We start from the raw sequence: 16540 nt of genomic DNA on the forward strand, positions 1-16540 counted from the left end.
GTGGCTGTAATACAGACACAGCCCCCTGATGTTTTTTCTAGAACTCCTCACAATAAATAAACCTGATTTCTCATCATCTGTGTCTTCACACATTCTAATTGAGATATCTACAGACAGCGTTCCTTATAGCGATCATCCTAAATGCATTAGCTGTAGCTCCTCCCACATGCGGGGTCACATTTTCTGACAGGCGACGAAAGAAGGGTGGGGCAACCAAATTTTTTCCGTGAATCACGTTCAGTGTGAATGCACCTTAAGAAAGAATTAATGAGGTTATGAACCAATCCAACCTAGATTTTATCCCTGCAGCAACAAAGACGTTTCACAACCATCTTCGCAGCACCAAAACCTACCCAGTCCGTGTGCGGTTTGGTTACTTCATGGGCATGTCAGGTGTCAATCAGACAAGTGGTGGAGTACGGGGAGTCTTCATTAAAAACAAAAACAAAAAACGTGTGTGTCAAACTCATGCAGAAAAGCTTTATTATTAGCAAAAGTCCCAGCTGTAAATCCAGAGGATGTGTAGTCAGTTTTAGATTAAAAATCCTCTGTCAATGTTTGTTTTTATAGAAAAACCAAAAGTTTGTTTTCTGACTGTATTTAATAACCACCCGTATTATTTGAATGTGTGGTTTAGGTGGTTTTCCTGCCAGGTTTTGGGTGTCTGTACATCGACGTGTCGTACAACGATGGCACCCTGGTTCTGTCTTTGGCGCCGGAGAGCAGTATGGACGCCGAGACCTACCAGCACAGCAGGTATGTCACGCTCCGCCACACTCCGCCATATTCAGGCACCTGCTCATCTTATAGCATCAGCCTGACCTGCAGCAAAGCATTCCCCTCTATACTCCATCGCAGGCTTCATTTTCACCACAGGAGGGCAACAAAAACTTGTCTGTTTTCATGAATTACAGCTTTGTTCCATGACATCAAAAGCACTGAAGCAAGACATTAATAAATGGTGTTGTAAATGTAAACAGATGACCTCAGACAATGATCTTTGTCAATGAATCAAGCAGAGATGGATGAGCTTGGTTTCATATTGTTCTCTAAAAATAATCAGTCATTATTCAAATGTTTTGTTGAAACTTTGGTCATTTATTAGATTGAAGTGTTTGCTTGAGCAGAAGACTCAATTCAAGATGTTTCATTGAAGGTTGCTTTGTTTCAGAGCGTCTGCGCTGTCCTGCAGAGTCCTCCTCACGGAGGTCAGTGTGGCGGTGACGGATGACATCACCAGTGCGAGCGGCTCCGTGGAGCTGCTGAGGCTCACCTTGACCAAGCTGCTGCTGAGCTCGGCTCCTGCAGACAGCGCTCTGCCCTCGGAGCTGGCAGCCGGCTCTAGCGTTAGCACGGCTTCTGTCTCGTCTCTGATCGAGGTCTGCTGCTCCAGCCTGCAAGTGGACAACCAGCTGTACAACCGGACGAGTTTCCACTTTCCTGTGCTGCTGTGCCAAGACCAGAGAGGTGGAGTTGAACCTGCGGCTCTGTGGAGCGTTGAAAACAACCCCACAGAGTCCCCCGAGGCCCTGGAGGAGTTCAGACGCTCCTGTTTCCTGCAGCTGACGGTGACGATGGACAGACACTCTGTGGAGGAGGTGAAGCTCTTTCTCTGCCTGTCAGCTGTTAACAAGCTCAGTCTGTGCTCATTTAGACTTTTATGGAGAACAACAATCCGTTAGCACCATCATGAAGTGGAAGGTCCCACTCCAATCATCCTATGATCTTTTGTCAAATTGTTCCCACTGGTCTTTTAATTGACTAGCTAAAATTGGAAAACCTCTGTCATTTTCTAGGACATAGTTTCTGCAGAGCAGCAGGAGTTCATTGAAATTCACCTTATGAGTTGTGGGCGGGACTGTAAGCCTGCGCTGACATCATACCTTTATTGTCACAAATGCAATCTTTTTCAATCTTCCTTTTTTTTTATCCACTCCTGATTTACGACAACTTGGATAGAGAAATACTCAAAACTGCAATTTTAGCCTAAATTTTTTTTATCTATGTCCTTCATTATCAGCCATTATCAGGAGCTGCTGACTCTGACGGTCGACATGTCTGGATCAGCAGTCTCCATGACTTATTTTATGTTTGAACAAGGAGCCACCATGGAGAGAAGACACAGGTGGATCTGGAGCTGCAGGCTGCAGACTCCTGTTCTAGTTCCTAAAACCCAGCTTTTGAATTTACCTCTGTATTTTCAATTTGAAAGACTACCTGCTTGCTTATTTGGTCTAATTTTAATTGGCACAACCTGCACTATGTGATACTACCCTAATGTTGTAATTTTTCCATGTTATATTCACACACTAGACATAAAATTGTGCAAAAACAGAAAACTCCATCTGGATTCATTTTGCTGTGGAAATCCCAAAAATGTTTAACCTACTTTTTTTACAACATAGAATGACATTTTTAGGCTTAATTTCATAAAAACAATAAGAACAAATTTTGTGAACAAACTAATGTTTTTGAGTGAAAATACTTTCTCTCCTAAGAGCACTGCTGTCTATTTGACATTTTTCCTGGAATTTTATTTTTTTTTTTCTGCAATTCATTTTCTTGTTTAATTTTTTTCTTATACATCATCCTAATTGTGTTCCTGTAAAATAGACAGTTTTTTTTTCTTTTGATCCTGCTGGAATTCAGGTGGGCTTGGCTGGAATCTGCTCACAGGTGGGGGCGTGTCTGTCTACTCTGAACAGCTCACCTCCTGCAACGTTGGCGGGCTCGAACCGCGGCGTTTCCACAATTAGGCGATGTCGTGCTCGTTCTAGAAAAATCCTGTCGGTCCCCATCCCAAAATAAAACAATGATCGATTTCCTCGTTGTCGGGTTTCCGTTTGGTCATCTACTCCGTGTTGCAACAGTTTGACCAACATTTATCTTTCGCCTTATTTATTAAAATAAAAGATCACTTTTGTCCAAAAACTACAAATTTAATTCAATAAAACTTCTCTCACAGAATATTCAAATAAGTTTATTTTAGACGGGGTTTATCGCTCTGATCTCACAGCTGCACTGCGTCCGTCGGTTCCAGAGGGTTAAGACCATCAGGACTGAGGTCAAAGATGTTTTCCTGTTCTGGATCGTGTGGATGGTTCTGTTCTCTGAACAGCTCTGCTCCTTTACCCTCAGGTCACCTTCCAGCTGCAGCCTGCCAGAGTCTACCTGGAGGACACGTTTGTGTACTACGTCAGGACCCTGTTCCACACCTACATGCCGGACAGAGCTGTGAGCAGAGAGCCCGGAGCCGGCTGTCTGCTCCCCGATCAGGTGCTCCATTCACTCTGATCGGAGCTGTTCGGAGCAGCATCCGGCCTCAGGTCATGACGGCTCTGATGGATCTCTTGCAGGTGCATCAGTCGGTGATGGCTCTGGTCCACCCTGTGCGGCTGCAGAGGCTCACCATTCAGCCGGTGAACCTGCTGGTCAGCATCCACGCGTCCCTGAAGCTGTACATCGCCTCGGACCACACGCCTCTGTCTTTCTCCGTGTTCGAGAGAGGGCCGCTCTGCACCACCGCCAGACAGCTGGTCCACGCTCTGGCCATGCACTACGCTGCTGGAGCGCTCTTCAGAGCTGGTATGTAGCTGTACAGCTGCATGTGGCCTCATCATCATCATCATCATCATCGTATACACTATAAATCTCTGTGCAGCGTGCAGACGCTGCTGTCTGTGTGAGTTGGGCTGCTTGTCAGCCAAATGACTCAGTCAGCTCTGTGGATTGCAAACTCATCTTAAGCAAACTCTGGCAGAGAGCAGCAGGATGTGCACTCCAGTGAGAAGCTGAAGCATTTGTTCTCACCGTGAGCAGCTCATGATCGCACCCCGGGGTTCTCGGCAGTAAAAGTGATGGTCCAGGCCCGAGAAGCATCCGCTCCTGATTTACCGACTCATCTTGAGGTTTGTCGATGAGTCATGGTTTGAAGGCAGCGTGATGCACGTTCACATTTGCGCAGACTCATCAGGACCACTAGCAGCCACACATGGTCTGCTTTAACCCCGTCATTTCCACGTCAGAAATCCCAGCAGTGGGCAGACGCTTCCGTCTTGTTAGAGCCCTCCGTTCTGCTCGTATTTCAACACGTCAGCAGGAAGATGGGGAGAAGGGTCGCGTTCTGGCGCTGCCGAGCTGATCCATGACGTACTAACGGCCACGTTCAAACACTGTCTCTGAAGGCGAGCTTCAGCCCTAAACATCTTCTTCTGACTGGACTTTATGCTCCACCAAAACCACAACTGGGAGATCACATCAAGCAGAACCATTCAGCGCCCCCTCTGGAGTCACTTTCCTGCCATTAGAGTCCATCCGTCAAGCACAAATTGACAGCGAATAGGAGGCGAGCAGCGCCTGAGCGTGGAGAAAAGCCGTTTGATTTTGGTGATTCAGTTGTCAGAGCATAAATATCAATGAGCCGTGGCATCTGAGGGGAAGCATGGTTGAATGAGAGAGGTGAGATAGTAGGAGGCTGTAAATCACTGCAGGAGTGTGATCGCACACAGGAGTCTGGGCGTCTGGGAGAGCGCCTTCCAGTGTTTGAAGGGTTGGGATCGCTGTGCTGCAGAGGGAAGAATTTGGATCGATTAATTTAAATTGCTTTTGGCGAGGAGAAGACGGCGAAAGTGAGTTTGCTCAAGGGGCATGGAAGTGGAATATTCCTGCAAGAGAAAGTCTTCCAGATGTGTTGAGAACAGAACGTGTGTCAGGACTGTGAAGCACTGCTATGGGAATATTTCTGCACATCATCTTTTTTTTTTTGTTGCGTCATTCAAACCCTCCAATTAAGTTTGATTACATTTTTGCTTTGAGTCCAAGCTGTGCTGGCGTTGAACTGAACAGTTCAAAGCTGCAGGTATCCGTCCTTTGTGCTGCTCTGAGGTTCTCTGTGTGTCTCAGGATGGGTGGTGGGATCCCTGGAGATCCTCGGCAGCCCAGCCAGTCTGGTCCGCAGCATCGGAAACGGCGTGTCCGACTTCTTCCGTCTGCCGTATGAGGGTCTGACCCGCGGTCCCGGAGCCTTTGTCAGCGGAGTGTCCCGTGGAACCACGTCTTTTGTTAAGCACATCTCAAAGGGTAACATGAGTGTTTTATGTCTCTGTAAACATCAGAACCAGTGAGGTTCACGTCTGCTGAGGCTCTGACATCATCAGTCAGATTTACAGACATATGAACCCTACAGAGCAGCTTCTCCACCATTTGAATGACAACAGTTAAAGTATGTTGTTTAAATATTTATTTCAATATTTTTCTATGAAAAGAAATAAGTATCTCCCCCATTTGTATGTGCATAATTCTGGATTTGTGCGTTAACTTTGGATTTGTGCGTGTGTAATTCTGCATTTGTTACTCATAAAATACATTATGTGCATAACTAAAAAAAATTACAAAATAAAAAAAAAAAATACAAAATACAATTTATACATGCACAAATTAAACACGTAAATCTTTAAAAATCACGCATTGAGTCAGTTTTCTTATCAGCCAATTTGAGCTTAGATATCATATGAATAATAATAATCGTTGAATAATATCTGGTAAACTTGACATTTTCCCACTTTCTGAAACAGATGTACCTGATAAGTAATATAAAAAAAAGTCTAAACAAACGTTTTAAGAGCATTTATCCCTTTAAAAATATAAATATTTCCCAGACCTGATCGCCTCCTCTCTGCAGCCCCGCCCCTGACAGCGCCTCCTAATCGGGGCTCTGTCCCGAGCGCTGGTCAGCTGGTCCCAGTCACGGGGATAACAGGCGGCGCCGGACCTTCTAAACTCCTGCAGATCGTAGCCGGCTGGTGGACTGATCAAGCCTCTCTGCTCTGTGGGTGTTTAGAAGGGCCTCGCGGTGCAATCGCCGCGTTTGCCGCAGAGAATTTTACCGGATATTATTCACCTATTATTATTATTCATATTGTATCGAAGTTTAAAACGGCTGATAAGAAAACTCTGATGATCCAGCATTCTAGTAGTATTTAAACGCACCACTTACAGATGAATCACTTCAGTTTCGTGTGTAACTGAGGTTTTGTGTGTGCATGAGGGATTTGTGCGTCTTTTTTTTTTAGATTTACGTATGTAATTAGTTTCAAGTTGTTGTAATTTTAACTTGTGCATGTGTAAATTGTATTTTGTATTTTTTTTAATTTGATCATTTTTGTACTTACTAGTTTTATGAGTTACAAATCGGGAAGTACGCATGCACAAATCCAAAGTTACACACAAATCAAGTATTACACGCATAAATCGGGGTGATACTTATTTCTCTCCATATTTTTCTTCCGTTTACAAATTCCCAAGATTGTTATTATTGATTTGCTTTTACCTATGAATGAAGTCTGTGCTGCTCCTTCTGAAGAAACACATGAATAACCTGTTTGTAGAAGTCTTTCTTTACTTTCTTCAGTGTTAGAAGTCTCTCTGTCTCTGTGAAGATCACTACCAGTGATGTGTCTAAACTAATTCTTGGGTTTAGGGCAGACGTCTTAACACTAAAAGAGCCATTCAGTCTAGTTTCCTACAGACCAGAACCCACGAGATCCATAAAGTCCCATTTTATAGTTAAAAAATTCACAATATTTATACTTTTTTGACAATCAAGCATTTATTTATAAATTTAGTTTTTAAACATTACAATAATTTAATTGCAACAGTGTCTGTTTCTATATATAACAGTTGTAACTTGTTTTACTTTTGAAAGCAGCACTAGTTCCTTTCAAAATAAAACCCTCTCAGTGTCATTACAGGTCGTCTCACTGCAGCAGCTTTTCTTATATTAAAAATGCAAAGCATTTTCTGTCATTAGGATTTTAGTGAGCTTTTTTACTTTTAATCTCAAAAATAAACATTTTTGGAGAATCTATTTATTAAACATAAAAAACTCAAATAATTTAGAATAACCAGAGCTTTTTATTGAAAACACAAAACTCTAAAGCATTTTCAATCATTCTAAATTATATTTATTCAAAACTTTAACCACTTTTGAGTAATTTACCAAAATAAAAATATTTTCAGAGACTTTTATTTAACTAACTGTAAAGGAAAATACATATTTAAAGAACATTTCTGCAGAATTTCTGACAGTGATTTAAAGCCTCCCCTGACTGCACGTCACTGATCAGAACAGCTTCACCTCCAGGCTGGGACCTCTTCTGAACTCTTTGTCCTTTCAGGCACTCTGACCTCCATCACTAACTTGGCGACCAGCCTGGCGAGAAACATGGACCGCCTGTCTTTGGATGAGGAGCACTACACCCGGCAGGAGGAGTGGAGGCGACAGCTGCCTGAGAGTCTGGGGGACGGGCTCAGACAGGGATTGTCCCGGCTTGGCATCAGCCTGTTAGGTGGGTGATGATGTCATCATCTGTGTTAAAGCAGACACCTCAGTAAAACCTGATCTCATTTAACTTCAGGTCAAATGTGCTCACCCCTGGATTGAATAGGAACAATGGTTCTCATGATGCATTCTTTGAGGTCTTCTTTTCTGTAGAACAAAGGCTGAGCTGCTCTTTCATGAACCATGCTGGGTTTGGTGTCACAGTTGATGATGTCTTGGTGCTGCTCTCAGGAGCCATTGCCGGAATCGTGGACCAGCCAATGCAGAACTTCCAGAGGAACTGGGAGTCCCAGAGTTCAGCTGGAACCAAAGCCAAGGGGGTCATCTCGGGAGTGGGGAAAGGCATTGTGGGAGTTTTCACCAAGCCCATCGGGGGAGCAGCTGAGCTGGTGTCCCAGACTGGATATGGTGAGTCCTGTTTAACATCCTCATATTCAGATCTCTGGAGAGAAAGACCCGGATGAAGCTGCAGAACAGAATCTGTTTCCATAGCAACGGGCTCAGGTCATGATGCAGTTTTTCCCATGTCCAGCTGTGAACTCTGCACCACATCTGCACAGAGAGTTTTTCCAAAGCTGACCTATAGTTTCACCTGTGATTCCCTCACGTTCAATCATCATAGCTGCACTAGGAGCCTCAGCAGAAACTCAGAGAGCCTGAAGCCGCCATCAGCACACACATCAGATGTTGGGACAATTATCAATCCATCAGTGTACAGGCCACCCCCACCTTCACTCCTCTCGGCTTCAGGCAGGGGCCAAGTGGTTGTTGAACTAAGATCCAGGAGGGAGGGCTGCTGAAGGACCCCAAACACACACATGGGGGGGTTCAGCCCCTCTGGAGTTCTTTTGTTTTATTGGGGTAGATTACAGCGGTGGGGAGAGGGTCAGTGTGTGTTGGAGGTAACGAGTCTCAGTTTCAGCAGATAAACTACCAATGAGGGGAGTTGCTCCATGCTAGAGCAGATCCTCCCCGCAGACTGGCTCCGATCTGGGAGCTGCAGCGCCACCACTCGCGCATGCTGTCGCGGCACGCGAGGAGTTAAAACCCACTGTACGAGGTTTGCTGATGATGCCGTTTGCTCCTGCAGGGATCCTCCATGGAGCAGGCCTGTGGCAGCTTCCTAAGCAGCTCTACCAGCCCTCAGAGGAGAAGTTTGCTCTGTCTTCAAACAGTCACCTGAAATATGTCTGGTAGGAACTCGGCCGCTCCCGCCTCCTGCTTCTCATTTGCTGCTGTTAGCTGGGTGACACATATTCCTGAACGTGTGCTTTTCTTGGTTTCCCTCCAGAGTGTGATGTTCTCTTCTCTCGTAACCCCCCCTATTTCTGGTGTTTAGCTGGTGAAAAAAGTTTCATCTTGATCCCACACATGGCAGCCATACTGGCCTCTCCTGTTTTCATCAAACCATGTTAAAACGTTTTCATAAGCTGTCATCTCAAACTGAGCAAAGAAAGCCTCCGAGTCTGTCGTCTCTCCAGCCAAATTCCAGTTAAAGAACAATCTAGAATCAGCAGGTGATCAGGGGCAGAGAATCAGTGGGTACCTCACGATACGATGACATTGGAATACTGTGATAATTAGTCAAAACCATCTCTAATAACTCATATTTTTGGAGAAAATATATATATTTTTAGCTTGAACACAATCATAAATAGAAAAGTTGCATTACCTGTGATAATGCTAGTGTGAATTATTTTTGCTGAAAGTAGTCGCTGAAGATGCTGAAGCTTTTTGCTGAAAATAGTGAGCCGATTGACTTTAACTGTTGAAGGGATTTGCTGAAAATGCAAAAGCTATTTGCAAAATGTTATGTTTGCTGAAAGACTGGAAATTTTGTGAAAAAACAATGAAAGAGCGCTGAAGTTTACCTAAAATTCAGAAAAATTTGTAATTAAATTGCTTGAAAACCCCTAATACATGACAAATTTGCAAAGATATTTAGTGTGTCTCTTATAAATGAGCTAAACTCCAAAGTAGCCCAAAAAACCCCAGTAGATCTCAAATTATCCTCAAAAAAGCAAGATTGATGCTTAAATACTAGCTAAACTCAAAAATAGCCCAAAATTCCTTGGTAGACCAAATTAGTTTAAAAACTTTACCCTGTTGCTAAAATAGGTGCTAAACTCTAAATTAGCATAAAAACCTCAGTAGATCACAAATTAGGTTTAAAAAAAAAAGCATTGACATGTTGCTAAAATATTAGGTAAACTTCATTTTTTTTTAATTACTATAAAAGATGAAAACATATAAATATATTATTATAGGTTTGTTGTTAATCTACTTAAAATTTTGACATTTGAAGACTTTCTCATTCATTTTCAATGGGGCATGTTTTGCTCAATATTTCAAAAACTATAACGTTTATGAACATCAAAAAACAAGCAGTAATGTCCTGAACAAGCTGAGCATTTTGATACCAAGATTGATAAAATCACTGAAAGTGTGATTGAGTTTTTAGGTGCTGAAAAACGTACAGATATGAGCAGGAGAATCATTATTGTGTGAACGATTACTAAACAGAAACAGGATCACAATAGTGCGAACGTTTTAAAGCATTCACACAATAAATGCTAATTAAGTAACCCTTACTTTAAAAAAATACTATTATTTTATTTTCTCCAGCCAGCCATGTATAAAAGCGCCACATGGGGCCCTGGAGCCGCAGGTTGCAGACTCCTGAACTGGACCATGTGATTGTGGATACGATGGATGTGATGGCTGTGAAGTATAAACCCAGCTCAACATGCCTCCATTCATCCAGTAATTCATGTTTCTCCTCATTCTGCTGGTGTCACACATGAGTGACTGGCTCAGATGTTGTCGTGACGGCATTCAGGCTGATTGTAAAAAAAATGGCGACTCCATTGACTTCATTTGGTTGGAGATGGAAGTGAGTGACGTCACACTCACTTGGTCCAGTTCTCATATTCAGTCACTTTAAAGAACTCTTTTGGTTGTGCTGTAAAATCCTTGATTGTCCTGAAAAATGAATAAAATATAAAATATTGAAATTGTGATATATTGTTATATTTAGTCCTGCGATTGATTCTTGATGGGCTCTCACCTTTTACTTTGACGAGGCTGTAAAACGTTCTATTCCTCATCCTTTGATGAGACGTTCCTTTGGAGGTGGATAGGGGGCGCATTTGCACCAATGTGTCTGGAAGCTGCTTGAATTATTTCATTTTTGTGCTATTTTGAACTAAGGAGTGACACTGCTGTTCATGTTTGCTATTGTTAATAGTGAATTTTACAGATTATTTAAATACATTTGGTGTCAATGCTGGTCAAAGACAGTATTACTAATTTCAGCAATATTGCATAAAAGTGTTTTATGTGTTGCACAAAATAAGACACAAGTTGTTGATTGTATTTATTCTCCTGCTCCTTTCCGTACGTTTTTCAGCACCTAAAAACTCAATCAAACTTTCAGTAATCTAGGTATCAAAATGCTCAGCTTGTTCAGGACATTACTGCTTGTACTTTTTGATGTTCATAAACGTTATAGTTTTTGAAATATTGAGCACTGATATGCCCCATAGGAAATGAATGAGAAAGTCTTCAAGTTTCAACATTTTAAGTAGATTAGCAACAAACCTTTAAATATATTTATAATGTTATTATGTATTATGCTAATATTTTAGCAACATGCTAACGTTTTTGACCAGTTCACTGAGGAATTTTTGGCTATTTTGGAGTTTAACTAGCAATCAAACAACAAGCTAGCTTTTTGGCTAATTTGGCATCTACTGAGGTAAAAGGTAAAAACATTTTTTAAATTACATTTTGAGAGACGCTAGGTTCTTTTCATATTTTTTTCCTCTAAACTTCGTCCCTGCAGGAAGATGCTGCAGTCTCTGGGGCGGACCGAGCTCCACATGGCTCTGGAGGTGACCATCGTGAGCGGGTCGGGTCAGGAGCATGCCGGCTGCCTGCTGCTCACCTCAGAGGTGCTGTTCGTAGTGAGCATCAGCGAAGACACGCAGCAGCAGGCCTTTCCCATCACAGAGGTGACTAGCCTCACCGAGAAGGACAGAGTCCTCCGGTTGCTCCGGCTGACGTCCGTCTGTTGTCTTCAGGTGGAGTGTCGGCAGGAACCAGAAGACCCGGGCCAGCTCACGCTCACGTTACAGCAGCAGACGTTAACCAGCGACTCTGAGGTGAGACTGAAGGAACGACTAAAAGCAGGAAGTAGTTCCTGTTTGTGTCTGAGCTGCAGACAGATGCTAAAAAGTGTTTAAGATCTTCTGATCATTTTAGTCTAAATCACTTTTGAAGGACGGATGTTCTCTGCTCAACTTGTGTGGAAAAAAAAAGAGCAAAGTCATGCTCTATGAACAGCCTCTGTCATGGTGGCTGGACCGGGTCCGTAGCTAAATACACATTTTTCATATTCCGCATTTTATTTCTTCAGTACCACTGTGAGGTGTCTTAAACGTGTCTGTGTATTCATATCTTTGTGGCTGAGCCTGTCTACTGCAAAAAAGATGGAGGGGCCTCTGGTCACACGCAAGATGGCACCGTGGGGTCAAAGCAGGATCAGCTTAAAGTGAACGAAAAAACACATTGACAACTTAAAAAACAGACATTGTAACAGAAGAAAATAAGAAATCTTAAAAATTTGAAAAGGAAAAAAATAGTGAAAACTTGAAATAAATAAAAAAACTATAAATGTTAAAATTACTTTTTGAAGTTTTCTTTTTTTAGAATTTTCACTTTCAGACCTCAGTTTTCGCTGCTGAGCCTAATTTTACATTGGGGTGGGGCATGCTTTTCTATAATTAAAAAAGAAAGTATTTTTATTTTAAATTTCCTTTTTTTTTTCAAATTTACATTTTTTTTCAATTACAATGTCTATCTTTCAAGTTTTCAATCTGTTTTGTCGTTTACTTTAAGCTGATTCTGATTTGATATCAATCCATTGCCGGAAGCGGAAATCTTAACTTTATCCAGTAAAGCAGTAATTTTCTCAACTTAAGGAAATCCTTTCAAATGTGAATAAACTGTAACAGTCTAACAGTTTAGTGTGCAAGAGGAGCTTCAAATGAGACAGAGAACGTTCATCGTATAATTTATTTCAAGTCAACATTAATAAGTTCAAATTTTATAACTGCACCTGTTTACCTCCAGAGAAAAAGACGGCAAAATACAGTTTTTTCTCCATGACTCAGCTGATCATAGCCAAGAAATGTCTTTTCTTTTGTTGTTCGGGACGGAGTGTGTCACAGAGAAAAAAACGAGTCGATAAAAGAGCGAAGAAACGGGGAAAAAGGGTCAGAATCTTAAAACCTTTTTTTTTTGCGTCTAGCTCCAGCAGGGGGAGGGACTTCTGCCTATTAATTTTCGGGGGCCATGTTTTTTCTCTGTTCTTTCTATAGATTCTCTTTAAAAAAAAATCTCCGCCGACTCTCCCCCTCCCTGTCAGAAATGACCTTACAGGAGTCAGAGCCCGAGAAAATAAAAGCTTAAGCTAAATACAACCAAGGAGTTGATCTTTTTGCAAAAATACCTAAAGGTAAATGAGTGTCAGCTGAGGGATACTACACTTTACCTGTGTTACTGTTGTTTATTTAAATATTTTAAATTGGATCAGTTTAGATTGTGTGACATCTGGATGTCAGAACTGCTTAAATTGTTGCAATTCATTCTGTTGATGTCTACAAGTATTGAGGAGTGAGACACTTTTACATGGCATTATAAGTTGTAATCTTTACAAGAGTTCTATTTAAATGTGATTCTGCAATAAATGCCAAAAATCTGATTTTAGAATTTTCTTTTGTTCAATACATATCGAACCGTGATGCTCATATCGAGGTTCGTATCGTTGCATCCCAGTAACCTCGCTCTGTCCCTGTCAGGGGGATGGCGTCCGTGAGCGTCTGTCAGAGCAGCAGTATCAGCGGCTGCTGGATTACGTGACCAGAGCCTCCCAGTTCCTGTCGCCCTCGCCCGCCGCCCTGCAGCTGCAGCCCCCAGTGACGCTGGCAGAGTCGCCGCCGTCCGTCACAAAGTCTTACCGCTACCTGGTGGAGCCGCCTTTCGCCAAGGTGTTTGTGCGACGGTTCATCACGGTGAAGAACAAAGCCTTACACATGGGATTCCACCCATGAACGTCGGTGGCTTTGACACTCAGACCACTTTTGAACACGAAGCCTTAAGTCCTCAGAGTTTTCTCATGCTCTCCACATGTGGAGAATTGATAGGAAAGATATTTTTAGAAACGACTAACTCATCAGAATCCGTTGTGATCCTGTTCAGACAACACTACTCACTTCTGTTGCAGTTCAGTTTGCTGGGAGGACAGCAGAAGCGTCTCGTTTCTGTCTGCAGCACCAGCTCGTGTTTACATTCTGAATCGTCTCATGCCAATGTGAAGTGCAATACTATATGCTTGTTGATGGACGCTAGAGATACCAGCTGATGACCCAAATGTTTTTAGAGTTTGTAAGATATTCATGGATTGAAGCCAAACCTGTTGCCTTTTCTATGTCTCGACACAAGTCTATGCCTTTATAAATAATATATGAAGAGAGAAAATTATTAAAAACATGCAGAAATCCTCTGGTTTGTGTTGTCATTTTTTACAGTGAACTGTGTATCTGGTTTGTGCTGCTCTCCAGACCTCCATGCTCTCTGATGAACATCTCTGGCTTTCTGACTCAAACATTATGTCCGAAATTCCACCCTAATCCCAAACCACTAAAAACTATATAGTGCCCTGGATTTAAAGCAATTCGGACACCATGCTCACTACTTTTCTTTTGTTTTGCTAAACGTTGGATATGACATCACTGATTTCACAAATCAATACAAACGTTTCATATCTATTTATAAATCCACTGTGTTCTGATGATGAAAATGTTGGTTTATTAAATGACATTTTAACACATTTTTTGCAAAAATTGTTCAAACAATGAATGTGGTCTAAATTTGCTAATGTAGTGAGCATCGATGCACGCTAGTTTTTCACAAAGACTTCTGGGAAATTTCTAGGGCACTTGATTTTTGAATTCTAAATTTGGAAAAGCACTATGAAATAGGGAACGCTCTATAGTGCATTATAAGCTGCTACATAGGGAGTAGAACAGGAAGGAATTCAGACATAGCTTCAAATCTCAGAAAAAGCTGCAGTTTGGAATCAGTGTGGTTGTTCACTTCTGTAAGAGACAGACACTCGACATAAACACGGCAAAAGTTTTGCCTCCAGACCGAAAGACATAAATTGCTGCTGCATTTTGGAATGACACCAGAAAACTGCTTAAAGGGTAACCAAACAGGACAGTTAGAGGCTGACTCCACCCACAGCCAAAATTTGAAATTCCAGTCAGAGGGGCGGGGCTGAGGAACAGGACTGTTATCATTACCAGATGGGCGGGGCTGAGGAACAGGACTGTTATCATTACCAGAGGGGCGGGGCTGAGGAACAGGACTGTTATCATTACCAGAGGGGCGGGGCTAAGGAACAGGACTGTTATCATTACTGGAGCACACGGCAAATGGTCCCACTCCAATAAAAATGTTTTTTGTGTTTATAACAATTTCGTTGTAACATTTTTCTGATGCTGGGGGAGACATGAAGATTAAAACAGCATTTCTGAGTATTTCTTTATTCAACTGGTTGTAAATTGTGAGCAAATGAAAAAATGACGTTGAATTTAAAACTTGGGGAAAAAAAGACTAAAACTGTTTCAATTAAGTTTATTTGTACTTCCAACTTTCCTTCTTTGGAGTTTTTCATTCTTTGCTTCCATTTTTCTGTTTCAATTCAGATTTTTGAGTTTTCACTGCTGATCTGATCCTAATTTTACATGTGGGCGGAGCTTTGAGCTCATTGGCTACCGGGACACGTTTCTAATGGAGTGACAGAGGAGACTCTGCAACGTTCTGGAGCCAAAAAGACGTCACATCACCATTACCTCTTTGGGAATCATGGGAAACGTACTAGTAGCCAATGAGCTCAAAGCCACGCCCCCATGTAAATTTAGGATCAGATCAGCAGCGAAAACTGAATTTAAACTGAAAACAGAGAATTGAAAGCAAAAAGCAAAAAGGAAAGTTGAAAGTACTAATAAACTTTAATTTGTAACAGTTTTAATTTTAGTATTTTAAGTTTCAAATTGACTTTTTTTTCCAAGTTTTCAATATTATGTTTTTCCAAATTTCAATGTAATTCCTTCCATTTTTCAAAATGTATTTGAGTTTTCCCTTTAAGCAGATCCTGATTTGACCCCATAGATCCCCTGTAGTTGTGAATAGCAGCTTTAGAAATAAACAAATGTGTGTAAAGTGGTAAAACCAGTGGATTTACCAACAGCAGGGTTGATAAAAGTCCAGAATAAAAAGATCCTGTCACATCGGTATCCTCAGCACTAACACCACCGGAAGTTTTGCTTCTCTTAAAAAGGTTGTGTCTTTGAGGACCCGTGTTCCAGAGATCATTATGACCTGGATCAAAGGGGAAGAGATCATGTTTTGAATGTGTCCTGTTTCTGCTGATCAGATGTTCTCCAACTCAGGAGTGTCAAACTCAATCACACAAGGGGCCAAAATCCAAAACACACCTTAGGTCGCAGGGTGAACAGGATAAACATTTATAGAACACTCTAAAACTACATTTTTAAAACTTTAAAACTGTAACTTATTAAAATAATAATGAATTAAATATATAGCATTACCTGCAATAATTCTAGTGTGAATGCTGTAAGCTGATTTTGGCCGCTGAAGATACTAGTGCTGATAGATGAAGATTCTAAAAATTGATAGCTAAAAACGCTGAAGCTGATAGCTGAAAATGCTGAAGTTGATATTCAGCTAAAATACAGTATTATCTAAAAGTGAAATTAGCCTAAAAAAACTGAGAAGAGAAAAAAAAACAACTAAGGTTAGCCAAAATAGCTAAACTTCAAAATAGCCTAAAAAGTGAGAAAGAGAAGCCTAAATTAGCTAAAACAGCTAGCATGTAGCTGAAATATTAGCTAAATAGTCCAAAACTCTAGCAGAATACCAATTTTTAAAACTTTTTAATGTTTTAACATAATTATGAATAAGAAAAAGGCGGGAATATTATTCCAGAATAAATCAACTTAAACCTTAAATAACTTTTAATATTTTACTCTCCATAAAATATATTTTGCCAAAATTATACAAGATAGAAATAAGATCAAGATAACATCGGGTCATTAATAACAATAAAATAAA

General features: G+C 41.3%; 1 protein-coding gene across 1 annotated transcript in view; it reads left to right on the plus strand.

Annotated features, from left to right (window-relative positions):
- Positions 1–13902, plus strand: part of LOC112151829 (vacuolar protein sorting-associated protein 13B) — a gene marked incomplete at its 5' end in the record, with an annotated part of 71869 nt that extends 57967 nt beyond the window's left edge. Inside the window, 11 exons of the mRNA XM_024280904.1 lie at positions 638–756; positions 1172–1598; positions 3139–3276; positions 3357–3585; positions 4903–5079; positions 7176–7346; positions 7571–7747; positions 8430–8532; positions 11184–11352; positions 11422–11502; positions 13201–13902. Of these exons, the coding sequence (XP_024136672.1) occupies positions 638–756; positions 1172–1598; positions 3139–3276; positions 3357–3585; positions 4903–5079; positions 7176–7346; positions 7571–7747; positions 8430–8532; positions 11184–11352; positions 11422–11502; positions 13201–13452 (2043 nt within the window). The remainder of the gene's footprint in view (positions 1–637; positions 757–1171; positions 1599–3138; positions 3277–3356; positions 3586–4902; positions 5080–7175; positions 7347–7570; positions 7748–8429; positions 8533–11183; positions 11353–11421; positions 11503–13200) is intronic.
- Positions 13903–16540: the final 2638 nt, after the last annotated feature.

The sequence above is a fragment of the Oryzias melastigma genome, linkage group LG16 (genome assembly GCF_002922805.2).
Source record: "Oryzias melastigma strain HK-1 linkage group LG16, ASM292280v2, whole genome shotgun sequence".
NCBI lineage: Eukaryota > Metazoa > Chordata > Actinopteri > Beloniformes > Adrianichthyidae > Oryzias > Oryzias melastigma.